The 24714-nt window shown below is 43.2% G+C and overlaps 2 protein-coding genes across 5 annotated transcripts in view; one reads left to right on the forward strand and one right to left on the reverse strand.

Annotated features, from left to right (window-relative positions):
* Nucleotides 1-1578, forward strand: part of LOC308679497 (multidrug and toxin extrusion protein 1-like) — a 33776-nt gene extending 32198 nt beyond the window's left edge. Inside the window, exons 16-17 of the mRNA XM_081346697.1 lie at nt 1022-1124; nt 1302-1578. Coding sequence (XP_081202823.1) covers nt 1022-1124; nt 1302-1507 — 309 coding nt within the window. The 3' untranslated portion in view covers nt 1508-1578. The remainder of the gene's footprint in view (nt 1-1021; nt 1125-1301) is intronic.
* Nucleotides 1579-1962: 384 nt separating this feature from the next.
* Nucleotides 1963-24714, reverse strand: part of LOC308679499 (aldehyde dehydrogenase family 3 member A2-like) — a 45788-nt gene continuing 23036 nt past the window's right edge. For 2 of the 4 annotated variants that reach the window (XM_081346702.1, XM_081346703.1), the window contains exons 5-11: nt 23787-23995; nt 16307-16424; nt 13605-13746; nt 12430-12596; nt 10834-10933; nt 8014-8249; nt 3881-4353 (exon numbers count right to left, since the gene is read on the reverse strand). In XM_081346702.1, the coding sequence (XP_081202828.1) occupies nt 4336-4353; nt 8014-8249; nt 10834-10933; nt 12430-12596; nt 13605-13746; nt 16307-16424; nt 23787-23995 (990 nt within the window). In that variant the 3' untranslated portion in view covers nt 3881-4335. Of the gene's footprint in view, nt 3663-3879; nt 4354-8013; nt 8250-10833; nt 10934-12429; nt 12597-13604; nt 13747-16306; nt 16425-23786; nt 23996-24714 lie in introns of those variants that run through there. The other 2 variants (XM_081346701.1, XM_081346700.1) reach the window with 2 other exon arrangements.

Consider the following 24714-nt stretch of genomic DNA (forward strand, 5'->3'; position numbering starts at 1 on the left):
CTCTATTCTATTCTATGCTATGCTATTCTGCTATTCCTAATTCCTATTCCTATTCTATTCTTTCATTATATTATTCTATTCTATTTTCTATTCTATTCTTTCATTATTCTATTCTATTCTATTCTATTCTATTCTATTCTATTCTGCTATTCCTAATTCCTATTCCTATTCTATTCTTTCATTATATTATTCTATTCTATTTTCTATTCTATTCTTTCATTATTCTATTATATTCTATTCTATTCTATTCTATTCTATGCTATGCTATTCTGCTATTCCTAATTCCTATTCCTATTCTATTCTTTCATTATATTATTCTATTCTATTTTCTATTCTATTCTTTCATTATTCTATTCTATTCTATTCTATTCTATGCTATGCTATTCTGCTATTCCTAATTCCTATTCCTATTCTATTCTTTCATTATATTATTCTATTCTATTTTCTATTCTATTCTTTCATTATTCTATTCTATTCTATTCTATTCTATTCTATTCTATGCTATGCTATTCTGCTATTCCTAATTCCTATTCCTATTCTATTCTTTCATTATATTATTCTATTCTATTTTCTATTCTATTCTTTCATTATTCTATTCTATTCTATTCTATTCTATTCTATTCTATTCTATTCTATTCTATTCTATTCTATTCTATTCTATTCTATTCTATTCTATTCCGTTCTTTCACTATTCTATTCTAATTCTCATGAACTGTAATTTCAAAATGTAATTTATAACCTAGAATTTCTTGAACTCCACATACCTTATGAAATTGTCTACATATTTCCATCATGCATGTATCTTAGTGATATGCGCTCCTTTTATATATACATTATTCCTGTTATCCACATACTCTGTGCCTTATGCCAAGTAATTAAATAAACCTGTAATGTCCTCCTGATTGTAAACAGCGTAGATTAGAGTCACTGTATGTGAGTTGGGTGGCCATATCATTTTTTTTTAAATAAATAAATACATTTAATAAAATCTCTACTGTTCGGGCTCTTTCTTCCCTTGTAGGCACAGCGCCGTGCGAAACTCTCGCAGAAGCCGGTGGAAGATTTGAACTCGGCTCCCCGGCCGGACAAAGCAGTTTCTTCTTTCGATATCGAAGGCAAAGCAGGTGAGCAAAGGAGCAAAAAGAAAAGCATTTAAGGCAAACCCGGCCAACTTTAGTTGGATTCGGGCCTGAAAAAAATATTCATTTTAAGATAGGGAATTTTGGGGGGCTCAAATGTGGCCGTAAGTCGAGGACTTCCCATAGCTGAATTCGAGACCCACCTGTCCTTTTCTGTTCCAGGACTCACCGATGGCCAGAACGGCGTCGTGCTGCTGAGCTTCACCGTCATTGATAGTCCAACCTTGCCGGACAAGAAGGTGGCCAGTGTCCACAGGACAATTCTAACAACAAAGCAACTGATTGTGAGACGGGGACTGGCGGTGGCTGCCGCCGTGGGCATTCTAGCCATCGGAATATTGATACGAATATTCACCGTGGACAATTAGGGGCTGGGAAGAGGCTAGAATTGACCTACTGGAATCCAAGGCAAGGAAACAAGACTGAGATGCCCAGTGCCAGGAGCCTGATTCATCCAGCAGGGGGCGCCAGCGGGAGTTGATACTCAGAGCTTCCACCAGGGGGCGCCCATCTCAGCCAAACGCTGGGGAAGGTTGGCCGACGTTTTGCTCGTTCTTGCAAAGCCAAGGTGCTCGAATCACGCAAAGACTATTTTTGGGGGAGGGGGGAATTAAGAAAGTTTTATTTCCATCTGCTGTAGATAACCCGACCTGCGGCCACGCTTATTCCATGTAACCTTTCCAGATAAAAATCTTTTAGTAGTAATTTGTTCGTTTATTTACGCTTTAAAAAAACAAACCAAGAAACTTGGAAGAAAAGCAGGTTAGAAAAGGTTAGCAAATGAACAAATCTGGACCCCGGGGAGGTGAAAAAAAGTCAAAATGGCAGCTCCCAACCCCACACCACCGAAGTTTTATCCTTGCTTACGTGCAATTACAAAGATGGATGGAGCTTCAACACGATTGGGGATGGGGGGGGGGTGTCACTATTTTGACTTTTTTTTTGTCCACCCTGCAGATGCCAGTAGCCATTTTTGGGGGGGCGGGGCGGGCGGGCATTTAATTTAAAGAGATGAACCGATGCAGCAGACAGTGTACTTAATTTAGGATTTATTTTGGCTTTTGCAATGCGGTTTTAGCTGTGGTTTGGTCCAGCGAAGCTCTGAGGATCTTATCTAGGAACTCAGAAGCGCTATTTATACACAGAACATAATCCAAACAGGATTAAGCCAGTTTACGGGGTTTACGTCTCAGCTTTCCAGCGTTTGGAAAAATTCTCTCTTCTTTTCCGTCAACCGTAGCTTCGTTCCTTGCTTGGAACCGTTCATCCGCTTACTATTAATCCTGGTTTGTTTGATGTCTGCTCGTTTCACACGTACGGGGGTTGAACTAGTGGCCGAGGGATGCATATATTGCACGCTCAGGATAATGGGATGCGGGACTGATCTTGGAGGATAGGAAGAAGTGTTTGTAGGTTAGACAACCGTCGGAGACGGCTGAGCCCAAAGCAGCAAAAAGGACGTGGCATACAGCTTAGAAGAGACCTTTCCCTAGGCTGGGGATGGTGGGTATTGTAGTACAGCAACCTTGCGCCTCTGATGAATAGAATCTGGGTCTAATACATCATTCTCAACGCCCTGGACGTCTTCCTGGGTAGCATTTACTCAGGCTTGGCAGCTGAACGATGGATGGACTTGCAACTCCCAGAATTCCCCAGCCAGCCATATTGTCTGGGGAATTCTGGGAGTTGAAGTTCACAGGCCTTGAAATTAGTAACTTTTTCAGGCCCCAATCCAATGAAAGCTGGTCTGTTTGCTCTAAGTGCAAACTGAATTCTTACTTCTTGAAACTCATTCCACGTTGCTCCACTCCAAAACCCAGCAGCCACCACCCGCTGCGGGTTTTGGGTACTGTAGTTCTGGGAGTTAAAAGTCCAGCTGCCAAGACTGAGATACAGAAATATCTTTGTGGAGGACAAACCAGGACAAAATCACTTGCCCTCAGAGCAAAGAAAGACTTAAGAAAAATTCAAAACAGTGCAAACGGGTCCCCATTTTGTTCCCTGCCATAACAGACGGCTATAAAACGCAAAATGTTTGATTGCTCCTTTCAAAGAAAATAAAAGAAAAAATAGCAGAAGCTGCTATTTCCGAAAAGGCAATGAAAACTTCATTTCACACACCCCCACCTCACACAGAACGAGCTTCCTTTAAAAAAAGACTCAATTAAGAAAAATGTCTTGAAAATTTAACAGTTGGGGGGGGTGGCCCTCTTCCTAGCTTCTCTGCTTATAAATCTCTTTTCCTGGAAATTTTGTTCTCTCCTTTCTTTGGTGCAAATTGTCCCTTCGCGGAGAGAAGATATATGAGAATATATAAGATATATTTTCGCCCGAGAAATCGGCCTTTGGTGCTTCTGCTCTCTGTGTTTAATGATTAAGAGGAAATTGCGTTAACTCTTGTAAGCAAGTGTTAGAAAAACCCGACACGCACACACACAAACACACACCCCGCCCGGATCAGCTTCTTTTAACACAACATTGTGTTATGGCCCCTGTGGAATCTCCTTCTCAGAAAAGGACAACCTGTGAAAATTGGAAATAAATATTAATATTATTAATAATATTGATTGTAATCAATAATAATAATAATAATAATAATAATAATAATAATAATAATAATAATAATAATAACAACAACAATTACAATTACAGTAATAATGTTGGAAGGGATCTTGGAGGTCATCTTGTCCAACCCCCCCGCTCAGGCACGAAACCCTATACGTTTAGTATATTGAATTATACACTTAATATATTTGAGACATTTAATATTTTTAATTATATATTAAAAGTCTGCACTGAAAAATGGGACAGAGATATAGGCAAGTGCTTGACTGACAATCGCAATGGGGACAAGAATATCCATTGTTAAGCAGAGAGGTTGTTAAGCGAATCACCCAATTTTTTTGCCATTTTTGTTAAGGTAATCACTGCAGTTGTTAAGTGAATCATGGGGTCGTTAAGCGAATCCGGCTTCCCCCACTGACTTTGCTTGTTGGAAGCCGGCTGGGAAGGCTGCAAATGGGAAATCGCCAGATCCTGGGATGCTGCAACAGTTATACGTTCACGCCAGTTGCCCCAATTTTTGACTTTTGGTCATGTGACCATGGGGATGCTGCAACGGTCATCAGTGGGAAGACAGGCTATCAGTCACTTTTTTCAGTCTCGTCATAACTTCGAACGGTTTTTCAATGCATGATCAGAAGTCGAGAAATACCTGAACCAAGGGGGTTGAGGTCAAAGAAACATTTAGTGAGGTCAGATAAAATGGGTCAGCTAAAATCAGGATAATCTCAAAATGGCCAGAATATATGATTATAAACATGATAACAATAGAAGAATAGAATATGTGGAATTCAAGAAATTATATATAGGTTGTGAGTTACAATTTGAAATAACGTTTGTTCATGAAAATAGAATAAGAATAGAATAGAATAGAATAGAATAGAATAGAATAGAATAGAATAGAATAGAATAGAATAATGAGAATAATGGAATAGAATAGAATAGAATAGAATAGAATAGAATAGAATAGAATAGAATAGAATAGAATAGAATAGAATAGAATAGAATAGAATAGAATAATGAGAATAATAGGATAGAATAGAATAGAATAGAATAGAATAGAATAGAATAGAATAGAATAGAATAGAATAGAATAGAATAGAATAGAATAGAATAGAATAGAATAGAATAGAATAGAATGGAATGGAATGGAATGGAATGGAATGGAATGGAATGGAATGGAATAAAATAGAATAGAATAGAAATAAAATAAAAATAGAACAGAATAGAATAATAAAAGAACGGAATAGAATAGAATAGAACAGAACAGAATAATGAAAGCAAATAGAAATAGAATAGAACAGAATAATGAAAGAATAGAATAGAAATAGAAATTGAAATAGCATAAAACAGAACAGAATAGAACAGAACAGAATAATGAAAGGCGGAATAGAAAAGAAAAGAATAGAAACAGAACAGAACAGAACAGAACAGAATAGGCAGGAAACCCTATGCCATTTCAGAGAAATGATTGTCAAGTCTTTTCTTGAAAGCCTCCAGTGTTGGAGCATTCACAACTTCTGGAGGCAGGTTGTTCCACTGGTTAATTTTTCTGTCAAGAAATTCCTCCTTAGTTCTAAGCTGTCTTTCTCTCTCATCTCTATCTCCATCCATCCTTCTCTCTCTCTTGTCTATCTATCTATCTATCTATCTATCTATCTATCTATCTATCTATCTATCTATCTATCTATCTATCTATCTATCTATCTATCTATCTATCTATCTATTCTAAATACCGAATAACAGAGTTGGAAGGCACCTTGGAGGTCATCTAGTCCAACCCCCTGCTCAGGCAGGAAACCCTACACCATTTCAGACAAATGGCTGTCTAGTCTCTTCTTAAAAACTTCCAGTGTTGGAGCATTCACAGCTTCTGGAGGCCAGGAGTTCCACTGGCTAATTGTTCTAACTGTCAGGAAGTTTCTCCTTAGTTCCAGGTTGCTTCTCTCTTTGCTTAGTTTCCATCCGTGGCTTCTCGTCCAGCCTTCAGGGGCTTTGGAGAATAGCTTGACCCCCTCCTCTTCTTCTTTGTAGAAGCCCCTCAAATACTGGACGACTGCCATCATATCCCCCCATGTCTTTCTTTTCTCTAGTCTGGAAAATACCCAAATCTGGCAACTGTTCTTCGTATGTTTTAGCCTCTGGCCCCCCCATCATCAGACAGTTTGACAGGTGCTGCAACTTGAGCATCCTCTGCACATCAAGAGTGGCTCCTGATCCTAAAGACCTTAATCCACTTTTCCTGGCAACAATCTGGAATGGATCAAGGCCTGCTATTTTCCGGCATCTGTTGTTGTTGTTTTTTTCCAAATTCCCAGGCTATTTTCCAGCTGAGAGATTGCCTGGTTTTCTCTCATCCAAATACTACGTTTGATACGGTCCTGCTTGGCTTGCTAAAATCCGCCAGGCGCCCTCGTCAACGAGAGGACGGGCAGTCCTCGGCATACGGCCGTTGGTTTAACGACAGGGCTGCCTTCAGCCTTTCTGCTCTGGGGCAGAAGGATTGGGAGCTGATTTGGAGGAAGGTTAAGTGTAAAAAAATTAAGGGGGAAAAATGGCCGTCAAGTCACTAAATTTTCAGTGCCGTTGTAACTTTGAACGGTCGCTAAATGAACTGCTGTAGGTTGAGGACTGCCCGTAATTCTACCTTGATTTTCTTTAGTATGTTCCTCCGATACAAGGGGGTCACGTTATTCTCCAAAGCACCAGAGGGCAGGACGAGAAACAACGGTTGGAAACTGATCAAGGAGAGAAGCAACCTGGAATTAAGGAGAAACTTCCTGACAGTGAGGATGATTAACCAGTGGAACTGCTTGCCACCAGAAAACATGGGCGCTCCATCGCTGGAGGTTTTTAAGAAGAGGCTAGAGACAGTCACTTGTCTGAGATGGTAGAGGGTCTCCTACTTGAGAAGGGGGCTGGACTAGAAGACCTCCAAGGTCCCTTCCAACTCTGACATTCTATTTTACTCTAATGACAAGTCGAAACGAAGAGGCACGTAGCTGCGAAAGTTTCATTCTTGACAGCCGCATTTCACAAATGGTTCGCGGCGGTCACGAAGTAAGACAAATGGTCTCTTAAGCCAATCTGGCTTCCCCCCTCGACTTGGCTTGCTGGGAGGCCCGCAAGAAGGCCCCACAGCGCGATCACCTGACCCCAGGATGCGACAACAGTCACAAGTCCATGCCAGTTGCCAAGCCTCCGAATTTTGATCACATGACCACGGGGATGCTGCGAAGGTTCGCAGTTGTGGGGATTGCTCACAAGTCACCTTTTTCGGGGCCGTTGAAAAGGAGTACAGGTAGCGCTCGACTTAACAACTGTTCATTTAACAACCATCTCACTTAACAACAGAAATTTTGCTCTCAATTGTGGTCGTATGTCGAGGACTTCCTTTACTTACAAGGAGTCCTTGACTTAAAGCCATTCGTTTAGGGACCGTTCGAAGTCACAGCGGCACTGAAAAAAGTGACCGTTTTTCATACTTATCAACCGTCAAAGCCTCCCCCCCCCAGGGTCACGTGATCAAAATTCAGACGCTCGGCTCATATTTATGACGGTCACAGCATCCTGGGGTCACGTGATCTCCTTTTGCAAGCAGCAAAGTCCATGGGGAAGCCACATTCGCTTCACAACTATGTTACTAACTTAACCGCTGCAATGACTCACTTAACAACGGTGGCAAGAAAGGTTGTCAAATGGGGCAAAACTCGCTTAATGACAGTCTCTTGCTTAGCAACAGAAACCTGGGGCTCAATTGTGGGCGTTAAGTCGAGGATGACCTGTAATTTCAAGCGGTTGCTAAATAAGTGGCCATAAGTCGAGGATTACCTGTAGCAGGGGTGGGGAACTATGGCCATTTTATGACTGCTGGACTTTAACTCCCAGAATTCCTGAGCCAGCATGGGTGAACTATGTCCCCTTTGTGACTCGTGGACTTCAATTCCCAGAATTCCTGAGCCAGCATGGGGGAATTATGGCCCCTTCGTGACTCGTGGACTTCAACTCCCAGAATTCCTGAGCCAGCATGGGGGAATTATGGCCCCTTCATGACTTGTGGACTTCAACTCCCAGAATTCCTGAGCCGGCATGGCTCAGCTTGGAAACCTCTCCCTTTCCCCTCAGCATGGCTGGCTCAGGAATTCTGGGAGTTGAAGTCCACAAGTCCTAAAAGAGCCAAGGTTCCCCACCCCTGACCTATAGCATTTCTGGAAGCCTTGTGGGGCGGGCTCTATCTCTGCATTCGGCCTACCTCGGAGGGCTGCCATGCCGATAGACCAGCCTGTGCAAAAGCATCTTGGCCAGGGCTCACCTTGATCACAATGGCGGCCACAATCCCCAGCACCGCGAGGGCGACTAGGCCAAACTTCCACATGCTGAACTTCTTCAAGACGAAGAATTTAGCCCAATCCACCTTCTTCTGGCTGTTCGGGGGGTACCGAATACTGTTGACAGCTTCCATGTTGAACGACCGGATGAGGCAGGCGCGCCGATGGGAAAAGTTTTCGAAGCTGAAACGGCCATGATAGGCACCCATGCCGCTGTTCCCTGTGGGGAAGAGAAGATTTCAAGGGAGGGGGGTCATAGCTGGGCCAACCTGGAGAGAGGAGAACACTGTAAAAACCAGGAGACGGTGAGTTCTAGTCCTACCTTAGGCATGAAAGCCAGCTAGGCGACTTTGGGCCAATCAGCAGGAGACGGTGAGTTCTAGTCCCGCCTTAGACATGAAAGCCAGTTGGGTGATTTTGGGCCAATCAGCCGGAGATGGTGAGTTTTAGTCCTGCCTTAGACATATAAGTCAACTGGGTGACTTTGGGCCAATCGTCAGGAGAGGGTGAGTTCTAGTCCCACCTTAGGCAGGAATGTCGGTTGGATGCCTTTGGGCCAATCACCAGGAGACGGTGAGTTCTAGTTCTGCCTTAGGCTTGAAAGCCGGCTGGGCGACTTTGGTCCAATCACCAGGAGACGGTGAGTTCTAGTCCCGCCTTAGGCTTGAAAGCCGGCTGGGCGACTTTGGGCCAATCACCAGGAGACGGTGAGTTCTAGTTCCGCCTTAGCATGAAAGCCACCTGGGAGACTTTGGGCCAATGACCAGGAGAGGATCAGTTCTAGTCCCACCTTTGGCAGGAATGTCGGTTGGATGCCTTTGGGCCAATCACCAGGAGACTGTGAGTTCTAGTCCTGCCTTAGGCATGGAACCCAGCTGGGTGACTTTGGGTCAATCACCAGGAGACGGTGAGTTCTAATCCCTCCGTAGGCATGAAAGTCAGCTAGGTAACTTTGGGTCAATCGTCAGGAGACGGTGAGTTCTAGTCCTGCCTTAGGCACAAAGGCTGGCTGAGTTATTTCATACCAGTCCCTTTCAGCCCAACCCACCTCACTGGGTTGTTGTGGTAGGGGAAAATAGGAAGCAGAAGGCGCATTATATATGTTTGCTGCCTTGAGTTATTTATAAAGTAATAAAGGCAAGATACAAATGTACAAAATAGAAATAAATTGGAAAACCTAATTTTATATATATATACATATATATATATATATATATATATATATATATATATATATATATATATATATATATATATATATATATATATATATATATATATATTTGTGTAAATTACTAACAAAGAATTAAAGGAGACTGAGATGCATTTCTGACTCTTTAGTCTTCATCATATGGCTGACTGATGAAGACTAAACAGTCAGAAATGCATCTCAGTCTCCTTTAATTCTTTGTTAGTAATTTACACAAATATATATGAACTGTCCGGTGTGACTACAGCCTGTTCGATGGCCTTCAAGATAGGCTGAAAACAGGAAATAAAGATTTGCCCCATGTTTGGGGCCTAGCAAGGTAATCTAAATAGTTAACATTTGACTCATATATATATATATGAGTCAAATGTTAACTATTTAGATATATATATTTGTTTTCTGAGGTTTTCGCGGGTGTTTGTATGTGGATCTTTGGTCATTCGGGTTTTTCCCCACGTAGAATTGAAGCTGTAAGAGCAACGTTTCGACGGAATCCCATCCGTCATCCTCAGGCTGGTGAAGGATGACGGATGGGATTCCGTCGAAACGTTGCTCTTACACCTTCAATTCTACGTGGGGAAAAACCCGAATGACCAAAGATCCATACATATATATATATATATATATATATATATATATATATATATATGCAAATTATTCAAATTGCTAATAAAGAATTTTGGGAGGCTGAGATGATCATTTCGAACTCTTTATGTTCTCATCAGTCAGTCATACCCTTTATCTGAGATTCGAACCTGGGCTGATTATATATTAGGCAGTTGTTTTAACTTCCTGAGCCACAGGTTCTTTCTCTCTTTTTATTAGCTAGGAGGCAAGGCAAATGTGTGTTAAGTATTTGTCAAGGCTTTTTGAATGTACCTTGCTAATTAACTCTTTCATTCCTGCTTTGGCCTGTCTCAAGGCTTATCCACAGGATATAGTCAACTATGACAGCTCATTATTTGTGCAAATTATTCAAATTGCTAATAAAGAATTTTGGGAGGCTGAGATGATCATTTCGAACTCTTTATGTTCTCATCAGTCAGTCATACCCTTTATCTGAGATTCGAATACACACACACACACACACACACACACACACACACACACACTGGACTTTCTTTGTTTTTTCTTTGAAGACGTTTCGCTTCTCCTCCAAGAAGTTTCTTCAGCTCTGGCCGGCTTCTTTTCCGAGCATTCCCGCTCACTGGCTAGCTTTAATCAAACCTGGTTAAATAGCCCACCGGGAGTCGGAAGATGGCCTTGGGGGAAGCAGAAAATCTTTCTAATTAGGGAACACAAATCAGCAGAAGACCCTGGTTCCTCTGCCAGTTTATTTCCAAACCTTGTGAACTCTAAAGCTTCCTCCTTCCGTCATGTATCCAAGACGGACAGCGATTTAACAGTTGTATGTTACTTATAGGTAAGGGTGTGGGTCTATATACGTACATCGTATACGTTATATTTTAAATGAGTGCTCTGTATGCGTACGCTTGGAGAGCCAGCAGCTAAATTTCATTTTAAATGTGTGTTGTTGTGCCCGCAGGGGAAAAAAAATGACAATAAAGGTTATCTAATCTAATCTGAGACTCACCAACGCCGCCGAAAGGTAAACCTGGAATTGAGAAGTGCATAATGACATCGTTGGCGGTAACTCCGCCACTCGAGGTTTCGGCAATCATTTTATCAATGACCTGGGAGACAAGAGGGAGGAGATCAAAGCAAAGGCTGTTGATAACATCCACTGGATGAGAAGCAACCTGGAACTAAGGAGGAATTTACTGTCAGTTAGAACAATCAGTCCGTGGAACTCCTTGCCTCCAGAAGCTGTGAGTGTTTCCACACTGGAATTTTTTAAGAAGAGACTGGAAAGCCATTTGTCTGGAATGGTGTAGGGGGTTGGACTAGATGAACTTCAAGGTCTCTTACATCATCATCATCATCATCATCATCATCATCATTATTATTATTATTAGCGACTTGTACTTGGATTAATGGGTAGGAATACCGTAGTGGTCATGTGAAAAAGGGCCCTAGGTTGCTTTTTTCAGTACTGTTGCAATTTTGAATGGGCCACTAAATGAATGGGCGTAGGTCAATAAATAATATAAAATAAAATAAAATAAAATAAAATAAAATAAAATAATAAAATAAAATAAAATAAAATAAAATAAAATAAAATAAATAAAATAAAATAAAATTACAAAATAAAATAAAATAATAAAATAAAATAAAATAAAATAAAATAATAAAATAAAATAAAATAAAATAAAATAAAATAATAAAATAAAATAATAAAATAAAATAAAATAATAAAATAAAATAAAATAATAAAATAAAATAGAATAGAATAAAATAAAATAAAATAAAATAATAAAATAAAATAATAACATAACGTAAATGCTATCTTATGTAACATAACATAACAAAACAAAATATTCAATTAACACCTGGAAAAAAGGCTGGTGCTGAAAAACACTACAGGTAGTCCTGGAATTACAGCAAGAGCTGGGCCTGGAATTGTGGTTATAAGTGGTTTGGTTCTAAGACACCTATGTGATCACTTTGCTTAACAACGGCTATGCAGGCCCTTCCAGATGTGGTTGTTAAGCGAGGACTCCCTATATATAAATTGGAGAAAGAAAGAAAGAAAGAAAGAAAGAAAGAAAGAAAGAAAGGAAGGAAGGAAGGAAGGAAGGAAGGAAGGAAGGAAGGAAGGAAGGAAGGAAGGAAGGAAGGAAGGAAAAGAAAGAAGAGAAAGAAGAGAAAGAAAGAAGAGAAAGAAAGAAAGAAGAAAGAAAGAAAGAAAGAAAGAAAGAAAGAAAGAAAGAAAGAAAGAAAGAAAGAAAGAAAGAAAGAAAGAAAGAAAGAAAAAAAGGAAGGAAGGAAGGAAGGATGGAGGAAGGAAGGAAGGAAGGAAGAAAAAGAAGAGAAAGAAAGAAAGAAAGAAAGGAAGGAAGGAAGGAAGGAATAAAGAAAGAGAAGGAAGGAGGAAGGAAGGAAGCAGGAAGGAAGGAAGGAAGGAAGGAAGGAAGGAAGGAAGGAAGGAAGGAAGGAACTATACTTCTTAATAAAAAGTCAAGTTTTATATCAGGAGGAGGAGATCACTCCAGGTGCCTAAATTTAAGGGCTTCTGAATCGGTTAGCCAGGACCCGGATCCCGCCTTGAATGTGGGAAGGCAGACCCGACCTTGTTGTCGTTGGAGAAGACGTAGAGGGCCAGGGGCTTCTCCCGCTGGTTGATGAACCGGATGGCTTCCTCTACGCCCTTCACCGCCACGATGGGCAGGAGGGGGCCGAAGATCTCTTCCTGCATGATTCGGGCTTCTGGACTGACGTCCGTGAGGATTGTAGGAGCTAGAAAGAGACAAAGGGAGGCGGCCGTGAAAACAGCCCCGGCTGCAAGGCCGGGACCAGCCCCGGCGTTGGGTGAAATGAAACAGGTCTGCTCTTAATCTACCTATATTTATATTTATTGAGAATTTTACAGAAACTAAGAGACAAATGAAAGAAGGAAAGGAATAAAGGGAGAGGGGGGGAAGGAAGGAAGAAAGGAAGGAAGGAAGGAAGGAAGGGAGGGAAGAAATGAAGGAAGAAGAGAAAGAAAGAAGGAAAGAAAGAAGGAAGGAAAGAAAGAAAGAAAGAAAGGAAGGAAGGAAGGAAGGAAGGAAGGAAGGAAGAAGAGAAAGAAAGAAAAAGAAAAAGAAAAAGAAAAAAGAGGAAGGGAAGAAATGAAGGAAGGAGAGAAAGAAAGAAGGAAAGAAAGAAAAAGAAAAAAGAAAAAGAAAAGAGGAAGGGAAGAAATGAAGGAAGGAGACAAAGAAAGAAAAAAGAAGGAAGAAGGGAAGAAATGAAGGAAAGAATGAGAGAAATAAATAAATAAATAAATAAATAAAGAAAGAAAGAAAGAAAGAAAGAAAGAAAGAAGAAAGAACGAGAAAAAAGAAAAAGAGGAAGGGAAGAAGTGATGGAAGGAAGGAAGGAAGGAAGAAAAGAAAGAAAGAAAGAAAAAAGAGGGAGGAAGGGAAGAAATGAAGGAAGGAAGGAGAGAAAGAAAGAGAGAGAGAGAGAGAGAGAGAAAAGTGGGAGGGAGGAGTGAAGGAAAAGATTGACGAGCATTGTTTTTTAAGAAGTGAACCCATTAAATTACACTCAGGTCAAACTCCAATTGTTGGATGCCCCCAATTTCTTAGAATAAAGAGCGGAAAGGGACCTCAGAGGTCTTCTAGTCCAACCCACCCCCACCCCCCCGTGCTCAAGGCAGGTGACTCAGTTTATACTGAGTCTTCTGATATCAAAGGTGTTCAGTAAACGGAGGGACACGTGACTTTTCTCCCGGGGCAGGTGATTTCTTTGGGGGCTCACCTATGAAACAGGAAGACTCGTCGCTTTCACCCCCGTAGGCCACCTTCTGCCCTTCCAGAAGGCCCATCAGCCTCTTGAAATGCCGCTTGTTCACAATCCGCTCGTAATCCGGGGAATCTTGAATGTTCTCGCCATAAAATTCCTGCAAGGGAAGCAAGACGGACGGGTTGCTCTCTCCTGATTGGCTAATCAGGACTGGCCTGGCTTTTACAGGTTGTCCTCAACTTACGACCTCAGTAGGGACAGGAACTTCCATCACTAAGAGAGACAGTTAAGTGAGTGGTGCCTGATTCTTATGAGGGAGGGAGGATTAGGGAAGGAAGGAAAGAAGGAAGGAAGGAAGGATGGAAGGAAGGAAAGAAGGAAGGAAGGAAGGATGGAAGGAAGGAAAGAAGGAAGGAAGGAAGGATGGAAGGAAGGAAAGAAGGAAGGAAGGAAGGATGGAAGGAAGGAAGGAAGGAAGGAAGGAAAGAAGGAAGGAAGGAAGGATGGAAGGAAGGAAGGAAGGAAGGAAGGTAACAATAGGAAGAAGAACTACAGAAGGAAGGAAAGAAGGAAGGAAGGAAGGAAGGAAGGAAGGAGAAAGGTAACAATAGGAAGGAGAACAACAGGAAGGAAGGAAGGAAGGAAGGAAGGAAGGAAGGAAGGAAGGAAGGAAAGAAAGGTAACAATAGGAAGGAGAACAACAGGAAGGAAGGAAGGAAGGAAGGAAGGAAGGAAGGAAGGAAGGAAGGAAGGAAGGAAGGAAGGAAGGAAAGAAAGAAAGGTAACAATAGGAAGAAGAACTACAGGAAGGAAGGAAGGAAGGAAGGAAGGAAGGAAGGAAGGAAGGAAGGAAGGAGAAAGGTAACAATAGGAAGAAGAACTACAGAAGGAAGGAAGGAAGGAAGGAAGGAAGGAAGGAAGGAAGGAAGGAGAAAGGTAACAATAGGAAGAAGAAGTACAGGAAGGAAGGAAGGAAGGAAGGAAGGAAGGAAGGAAGGAAGGAAGGAAGGAAGGAAGGAAGGAAAGAAAGGTAACAATAGGAAGAAGAACTACAGGAAGGAAGGAAGGAAGGAAGGAAGGAAGGAAGGAAGGAAGGAAGGAAAGAGAAAGGTAACAATAGGAAGAAGAACTACAGGAAGGAAGGAAGGAAGGAAGGAAAGAAAGGTAACAATAGGAAGAAGAACTACAGGAAGGAAGGAAGGAAGGAAGGAAGGAAGGAAGGAAGGAAGGAAGGAAGGAAGGAAGGAAGGAAAGAAAGGTAACAATAGGAAGAAGAACTACAGGAAGGAAGGAAGGAAGGAAGGAAGGAAGGAAGGAAGGAAGGAAGGAAGGAAGGAAGGAAAGAAAGGTAACAATAGGAAGAAGAACTACAGGAAGGAAGGAAGGAAGGAAGGAAGGAAGGAAGGAAGGAAGGAAAGAAAGGTAACAATAGGAAGAAGAACTACAGGAAGGAAGGAAGGAAGGAAGGAAGGAAGGAAGGAAGGAAGGAAAGAGAAAGGTAACAATAGGAAGAAGAACTACAGGAAGGAAGGAAGGAAGGAAGGAAGGAAGGAAGGAAGGAAGGAAGGAAGGAAGGAAGGAAGGAAAGAAAGGTAACAATAGGAAGAAGAACTAAAGGAAGGAAAGAAGGAAGGAAGGAAGGAAGGAAGGAAGGAAGGAAGGAAGGAAGGAAGGAAGGAAGGAAAGAGAAAGGTAACAATAGGAAGAAGAACTACAGGAAGGAAGGAAGGAAGGAAGGAAGGAAGGAAGGAAGGGTAACAATAGGAAGAACTACAGAAGGAAGGAAAGAAGGAAGGAAGGAAGGAAGGAAGGAGAAAGGTAACAATAGGAAGGAAGGAGAATGAAAGGAAGGAAGGAAGGAAGGAAGGAAGGAAGGAAGGAAGGAAGGAAGGAAGGAAGGGTAACAATAGGAAGAACTACAGAAGGAAGGAAAGAAGGAAGGAAGGAAGGAAGGAAGGAAGGAAGGAGAAAGGTAACAATAGGAAGGAAGGAGAATGAAAGGAAGGAAGGAAGGAAGGAAGGAAGGAAAGAAAGGTAACAATAGGAAGGAGAACAACAGAAGGAAGGAAAGAAGGAAGGAAGGAAGGAAGGAAGGAAGGAAGGAAGGAAGGAAGGAAGGAAGGAAGGAAGGAAGGAGAAAGGTAACAATAGGAAGGAGAACAACAGGAAGGAAGGAAGGAAGGAAGGAAGGAAGGAAGGAAGGAAGGAAGGAAGGAAGGAAGGAGAAGGAAAGGGAAGGGAAGGGGAAAAAGGGGACAGATAATTCCAGCCTGATTTCCTTCAGTATAAAAGGGAAGAAAGAGACACCTTGTATTTATTGTATTAAGATTCTGTTACTTCATCCTGGACCTCCTCTGGGCTCTGTCTCGTGGCCTGGCCTACCTCGAAGGCTTGGGGGTGTGGATTACCCCCTTCCCCGGCAGTTGCATCCCCGGGAGGCTTTGGCTAAACCTTCAGGGCAAAACACAGCCATTTCCACTGCATTGTCCTCCCAAATATTTGCGTTGCTATTTGCAATGGAAGTTGCTTTGCTGCTAACCCCAGCAGAGAAAAAAAAGCTTTTCTCTGGAGTTTTGCTCAAGGAGCAAGCCACGTTTCTCCACATTCGTTCGCCCAGGGGCTTCCTGTGCCGAGCCGTGACGCCCTCACGACCCTGTCTTGCTCCTCAACAGGAGTGGTCTTTCCATGACACAGAAGACCCCCGGCTTTGTTCTCACCTTAACGTTCTTTTTAATGGCCTCCACGACAGTCTTCTGAATGGACGGATTGCACAGGATATAATCCGGAGCAATGCAGGTCTGGCCACAATTCATGTACTTCCCCCAGGCAATTCGCCTAAAGGATTTAAAAAAAAATTCCAGAATATTACAGCGAGAAAGGGGCTCTAGAGGTCATCCAGCCCAGCCCCAAGCTCAGGACAGGGATCCACATTAAAGGCAGTCTTCAACTTAACGACCGTAACTGGAATTACGGTCCAAAGTCACGCTCGTCGTGAAATGGGTCGCCACGAGACCGACCTAATTTTACAACATTTTTTTTTTTGGGTGGGGGGAAGCGTTTGCTAAGCAAATGCTGCGGTCATTAAATGAATCAATTGTCTGCAATGGGTGTTTCTTTTTTTACTGGAAAATGGAAGGAAATGCATAAACAATTTGGGCCAAAAAATAAAATAAAATAAATCATAGTCGCATGACTGCGGGACTCTGCAAATGCCCCAAAAGGATCATGTGACCAGGGGGTGTGGCCTCCAGAACTTTAAATCCGGGTTGGAAATGCAGAATAGAGCGGGAAGGGACCTTGGAGGTCTTCTAGTCCAGCCCCCTGCTCAAGCAGGGGAACCTATACTATCCCAGACAGGTGATTATTAAATTATAAATTATAATAAGTAACCAGCACATCATGAGAAAGGCAGGGCTAGATGAATCAAAAGTTGGAATTAAGATTGCCGGAAGAAATATCAACAATCTAAGATACGCAGATGATACCACTCTAATGGCAGAAAGTGAAGAGGAACTAAAGAGCCTCTTGTTGCGGGTGAAGAAGGAGAGTGCAAAACCTGGGTTGAAACTTAACATTAAGAAAACCAAGATCATGGCATCCGGCCCTCTCAATTCCTGGCAAATAGATGGGGAAGAAATGGAGGTAGTGACAGATTTTATTTTCCTGGGCTCCAAGATCACTGCAGATGGGGACTGTAGCCAAGAAATTAAAAGACGCTTGCTCCTGGGGAGGAAAGCCATGGCAAATCTAGACAGCACCCTAAAAAGCAGAGACGTCACCCTGTCATCAAAAGTGCGTATAGTCAAGGCTATGGTCTTCCCAGTTGCAATGCATGGCAGTGAAAGTTGGACCATAAGAAAGGCTGAGCTCCAAAGAATTGAGGCCTTTGAACTCTGGTGCTGGAGAAGACTCCTGCGAGTCCCTTGGACTGCAAGGCGATCAAACCGGTCGGTCCTAGAGGAGATCAACCCTGACTGCTCTTTAGAAGGCCAGATCCTGAAGCTAAAACTCAAATCCTTTGGCCACCTAATGAGAAGGAAGGACTCACTGGAGAAGAGCCTAATGCTGGGAAAGGTGGAGGGCAAGAGAAGAAGGGGACGACAGAGAACGAGGTGGCTGGATGGAGTCACCGAAGCAGGAGGCCTGAGCTTAGATGGACTCCAGAAGATGGTGGAGGACAGGAAGGCCTGGAGGAACGTTGTCCATAGGGTCGCGATGGGTCGGACACGACTTCGCAGCTAACAACAACAACAACAACAACAATAAGTAACCAAGCCAATAAACCAAAAAAAGAAAAAGAATTATTGGCTTGGCTGCTTATTATAAGAAACAAGATAAAAATAAACATAACAGGAGAAAAAAAGATCCATATAACATCAAGATAAAATTACAGGTAGTCTTCCACTTACGACTACAGTTCAGTCCAAAATTTCTGTTGCTAAGCGAGACGGCTGTTAAGTGAGACTTTTCTATTTTACAACCTTTCTTGCTACAGTTGTTAAGTGAACAGTGTGATAGTAACTTCAGAAAGTCACTAAATGAATCATCATAAGTCAAGGACATGTAATTCAGTTTTAGAATATAAGGATGTTGCAGACAGATCTGGAATCCATTCCTTAATATTGCAAATACGATTTTTTTTTCCCCCACCAACAAAAAATCATTCCCTCTATGGCAACTTTGAGACGGGTGGACTTCAACTCCCAGAATTCTTTACCCAGCATGAAACACTGAAATATCCTATAGGAAAAATAAAGCTGAACGTCACACACACAACTTTAAAAACAACTTTTTAAAAAATGACGTTACGTTGTAACTGGAAATGAAACCTTTTCTATCATTAAATCATATGAGTCAAGTTTCTTACAGTGGGGTACTATTTTTTTAAAATTGTATTTATTTATTTATAAAATTTACGGGGTTAACTCTGGCCAGCTTACATTCATAAAAATAAAACTTTATAAATTAAAGTTTATAAATTAATCGTCTAACTGCTGTGACCAGGGGAGCCTTCGCACAGGTTCACCTGGTGCGCCAGGTGCGCCCCTTTTTGGACCGAGATGCCCTATGCACGGTCACCCACGCCCTTGTCACTTCTCGCCTGGATTACTGCAATGCTCTCTACATGGGGCTGCCCTTGAAGTGCACCCGGAGGCTTCAGCTGGTGCAAACTGCGGCTGCGTGGGTGCTTATGGGAGTATCTCGATACTCCCATGTTACACCACTCCTGCGCGAGCTGCCTTGGCTTCCGGTTGCCCTCCGGGTGCGATTCAAGGTGCTGGTAATTACCTTTAAAGCCCTACATGGCTTAGGCCCGGGGTAACATTCAAAATGTTCCATCTCTTTCTATGGGGGGTGAGCTCTTACCCCCCGTGGATAGGGCTCGCAACTTGGGAGTCCTCCTAGATTCACGGCTTACCTTGGAAGATCATGTAGTGGCCGTGACTAGGGGGGCTTTCGCCCAGGTTCGCCTGGTGCGCCAGTTGCGGCCCTATCTGGACCGGGATGCCCTGTGCACGGTCACTCATGCGCTCGTGACCTCTCGCCTTGACTACTGTAATGCTCTCTACATGGGGCTTCCCTTGAAGACCACTCGGAGGCTCCAACTGGTACAGAATGCGGCCGCGAGAGTTGTCTTGGGAGTTTCCCGGTACTCCCATGTTACACCTTTGCTCCGCGAGCTGCATTGGTTACCAGTTGTCTTCCGGGTGAGGTTCAAGGTCTTAGTGATGGTTTTTAAGTCCCTACATGGCATGGGTCCGGAATACCTCGGGGACCACGTGCTGCCGGCGTCAACTCCCCTCCGCCCTGTGCGTTCCCACAGAGAGGGCCTCCTCAGGGTGCCTCCAGTCAGGGAATGCCGACTGGCGGCCCCCAGGGGGAGAGCCTTCTCTGTGGGCGCTCCGGCATTATGGAACCAACTGCCGGTGGAGCTCCGGATGGCATCAGACCTCCGAACTTTCCGTCGTGGCCTGAAGACCCATTTATTTGAATTAGCTGGTCTGGCCTGACGGGGGATTTGGGTTTTAAACTGTTGTTTTAGAATTGTATTATTGTTTTTAACTGGGCATTGATTTAATCTTTTTTAACTTTTGTATTGTATTGTATTGCTATTTATATATGCCCAGTGAACCGCCCTGAGTCCCTAGGGAGAAGGGCGGTATACAAATTAAATAAAACTAAACTAAACAACTAAACTAAACTAAACTACTTGCTCCCACAGAGTCGGCCTCCTCAGGGTGCCGTCGGCCAGGCAATGCCGGCTGGCGACCCCCAGGGGGAGAGCCTTCTCTGTGGGCGCGCCGACCCTCTGGAACGAACTGCCCCCGGAGCTGCGGATGGCCCCTGACCTTCGGTCCTTCCGCCGTGACCTGAAGACCTGGTTGTTCCAACAAGCGGGCCTGGACTGACTACGTTTTTTAATTAGGCTTTTTACTGGGTTAAATTGTCTTGTAATTTTGCATTTATTGTTTAATTCTTTTTAAAAAAAAATTTATTCTATGTTTTTTAATTTTTATTGTTGTGAGCCACCCTGAGTCCTTAGGGAGAAGGGCGGCATATAAATTTAATAAATTCTAATTCTAATTCTAACCTAATTCTTACAGGGCTATCTAATGTCTGTATATATTTACCCAGGTAGTGTGGCTGTACTATTGTTATTTATCCTTCTTATCTTCTTTACTTTCCTCTTTTATTGTTATCATTATTACAATGATGCTTATTATTATTCTGTTGCTTTGTAGGTACACTGAGTGCTTCTGCCAACAACACTGGGCGGTGGCAGCCAAAAAAGCCAATGCAATTCTAGGCTAGATTAACAGAGGAGTGGAATTAAGATCACATGAACTATTAATACTACTTTACAAGGCCTTGGTAAGGCCACACTTGGAATCCTGCATCCAGTTTTGATCACCATACTATAAAAAAGATGTTGAGACTCTAGAAAGAGGCAGAGAAGAGCAACAAAGATGATTAAAGGGACTGGAGGTTAAAACATATGAAGAACGGTTGCAGGAACTGGATGTGTCTAGTTTAATGAAGAGAAAAACGAGGGAGGACGTGATAGCAATCTTCCAGTATCTCAGGGGCTGCCCCAAAGAAGAGAGAGTCAAGCTATTCTCCAAAGCACTTGAAGGCAGGACAAGAAGCAACAGATGGAAACTCATCAAGGAGAGAAGCAACCTGGAACTAAGGAGAATTTCCTGACAGTGAGGACAATTAACCAGTGGAACTCCTTGCCTCTAGAAGTTGTGGGTGCTTCATCACTGGAGGCTTTCAAGAAGAGCTTGGATAGCAATTTGCTCAGAATGATATAGGGCAGGGGTCCCCAACCCCTTGTCGGTGGACCAGTACTGGGTCAGGGCATGCCAGCAACTGGTCCACACAAAAAAACAAAGCCTCATCCGTGGGTGTTGTGATTCAGCGTCAGCCTGTGGTTTCGGCAGCTGAATTGGACAATTCTGAGGAGTACTAATACCACTTTACAATGCCTTGGTAAGGCCACACCTGGAATACTGCATCCAGTTTTGGTCACCACGATGTAAAAAAGATGTCGAGACTCTAGAAAGAGTACAGAGAAGAGCAACAAAGATCATTGGGGGACTGGAGGCTAAAACATATAGGGAACAGTTGCTGGAATTGGGTATGTGTAGTTTAATGAAGAGAAAGGTGAGGGGTAACATGATAGCAGTGTTCCAGTATCTCAGGGGCTGCCCCAAAGAAGAGGGAGTCAAGCTATTCTCCAAAGCCCCTGAAGGCAGGAGAAGAAGCAACGGATGGAAACTAATCAAGGAGAGAAGCAACCTAGAACTAAGGGGAAACTTCCCGACAGTTGGAACAATTAACCAGTGGAACAACCTGCCTCCAGAAGTGGTGAATGCTCCAACACTGGAAGTTTTTAAGAAGAGACTGGACAGCCGTTTGTCTGAAATGGTATAGGGTTTCCTGCCTTAGCAGGGGGTTGGACTAGATGACCTCCAAGGTCCCTTCCAACTTCTTCTTCTTCTTCTTCTTCTTCTTCTTCTTCTTCTTCTTCTTCTTCTTCTTCTTCTTCTTCTTCTTCTTCTTCTTCTTATTATTATTATTATTATTATTATTATTATTATTATTATTATTATTATTATTATTATCATTATCATTATCATTATCATTATCATTATTATTATAGGAGGAGGAGGGATTTGGAGAGCCTTTGGTTGCAGATGCATCGCAGAGCTCTCAGCCAGGCCCCTCCCGTCTTGTTCCTCCTCAGACCCAGCTGTGTGAGCCTGAAAGATTGGAAGAAGACGATCCACAGCTGGCTTTGTTCAAGGACGCTCGAAGCAGGAGGCAGACAAGCAGAAGTGAACAAATAAAAGCAATGAGGCACCTCGGGAGGAGGCAAAGAGAAGCCACGCCCTGAGACTGTTGTTTAAAAGGGGAATGTGTGGGAGGTGCTGGTTGCTGAAGGCAACCGATTGAAGAGCTTCTGATATAGTCTCGGTCTGTATTTGTTTTACTCTGTTTTGAACTGTTTCGTTTAGTTTTTGTAAATAAATTTGGTTGGCTTAATTCCAGCCTATTGAATATAACAAAGGGGTTGTCCCTGACATTTCTGCAGGGCCGGTTGTAGGCTGGAACAGAACAGTGGAATGCAGGAAGCACACAAAACCACGCACTTTCCAGTCTGTGGAAAAACCTTTCTCTATAGAACTGGTCCCTGGTGCCAAAAAGGTTGGGAGACCTCTGGTATAGGGTCTCCTGCTTGACTAAATGACCTCCAAGATCTCTTCCAACTGTTATTCTATCATTCTAATCACACTTGGCCAAATAAAGTTCAGTCCAGTCCAGTCCAATCCAACTGGGCACAACCCAATGCTACCCAACCCAATCCAACGCAATGTCAAGATTGAATTGAATTGCTAGGATCCCTGCTAGCTTCATTGTCTTGTCAAAGAAAAGGGGGAGGGAATGCAATGGAATGCCAAGAGGCCATTCATGGACTGTGAGAGCCTGCACCAGCCAAGGTCATTGCCACAGGTGCTCGATGGAGAAGTGAACTGTTCCCATAACAAAAAGAAATAGTATGATTGGGAAATGTGAAAATCCAGTGGGTGGGGGGCATAGGAATCTATCTTTTAACTAAGCACGTTTTTGTGTGGGAAAACTCAAAGCTGGTTTCACTTCTTCAGTTCGGAGATGCTGTACCCAATAAAGTTTTGCCTGCTGGGACTTAACGAATGAACCTTTATTGTCAAAGTACAACCATGTATACATTGAGACTGGCTGAGCCTCCCTTCGTGCCTTAATTGAGCCTCCCTTAATTGATTTCATGATTCTTTTTCTTGGGTTCACTAGCTGCATTGTTGACACGCAACCCAACCCAATCTAACTCAACCCAATGCAACCCAACTCAACCCAACCCAACCTAACCCAATGCAACCCAACCCAACCTAACCCAATGCAACCTAATCCAACCAACCTAATCCAATGCAACCCAACCCAATGCAACCCAACCTAACCCAATGCAATCCAACCCCACTGAACCCAACCAAACCTAACCCAATGCAATCCAATCTAACCTAATGTAACTCAATGCAATCCAACCCCACTCAACCCAACCTAACCTAACCCAATGCAACTCAATCTAACCCAATGCAACCCAACTCAACCCAATCCAATGCAACCCAACCCAACCCAACCCAATCTAACTAAACCCAATGCAACACAACTTAACCTAACCCAATGCAGCTCAACTCAACCCAACCCAACCTAACCCAAAGCAACCTAACCCAACCAACCTAATCCAATGCAACCCAACCCAATGCAACCCAACCTAACCCAACCTAACCCAATGCAATCCAATCCCACTCAACCCAACCTAACCCAATGCAACCCAACCCAACCTAACCCAATGCAACCTAACACAACCAACCTAATCCAATGCAACCCAACCCAATGCAATCCAACCTAACCCAATGCAACCCAACACAATCCAACTCCACTCAACCCAACCTAACCTAACCCAATGCAACCCAATCTAACCCAATGCAACTCAACCCCACTCAACCCAACCTAACCTAACCCAATGCAACCCAACTCAACCCAACCCAATCAACCCACCTCAACCTGACCCAATGCAACCCAACTCAATCAATCCAATGCAACCGAACCCAACTTAAATTAGTTAACGCCGAATCCAAAACCCTAGCACCTCACCTGCAAGCCACTTCAAGATTGCAGCCCTCATCGATGTAACAGGGGCTCTTCCCTCCCAACTCAAGAGTAACGGGGGTGAGATGCTTGGAGGCAGCTTCCATAACAATTTTGCCCACAAGGCTGTTGCCGGTATAGAAGATATGATCGTATCTTTGCTTCAGCAATTCCGTCGTTTCCGGCACTCCCCCGTTGACAACCGGATACAAGTCCTGGGGAGGGATATGTGCCAATGAAAATCAATGTATTGATCTCCAGGTGGTCCTCGTCTTACAACATTTCATTTAATGACCATTTTGAAGTTACAACAGCCCTGGAAAAAGTGACGTAGGACTGTTTTTCACACTTACGACCGTTGCAGCATCCCCCTGGTCACCGAGTCAAACTTTGGCTGCTCGGCAACCGGCACAATTGATACCAAAATTTCCACCGCTAAATGAGGCAGTCGTTAAGTGAGTTTTGCTCCATTTTACGACCTGTCTCACCGCCTGTCTGTTAAAAAGGGAATCGCTCCAGCTGTTAAGTTAGAAACACGGTCGTTAAGTGAATCTGGCTTTCCCCGTCGACTTTGCTCGTCGGAAGGTCGCAAAAGGGGATCACGTGACCTCCCAGGACACTGCAACCGTCCTAAGCACATGCCAGTTGCCAAGCCTCCGAGTTTTGATCACGTGACCACAGGGATGTTGCAACGGTCATAAGCGTGAAAAACAACCTTAAGTCACTTTTTTCAGTGCCGTTGTAACTTCAAGCGGTTACTAAACGAACGGCTGTAAGTCGAAGATTAGCTATAGTTACATTTTTTGTGAAGCTAGAGTCCCCCCGCTGTCTTTATGCAGCAATTCTTTTGCCTTTCGATCCTGTTTGGAGGGAAACATACCCTAACCCTCAAAAACACACAAGTCCTGGGCTGTTGGCAAACTGGACGCAACCG

Source organism: Vipera berus (genome assembly GCF_964194415.1).
Source record: "Vipera berus genome assembly, chromosome: 1".
In the NCBI taxonomy this organism is placed as follows: Eukaryota; Metazoa; Chordata; class Lepidosauria; order Squamata; family Viperidae; genus Vipera; species Vipera berus.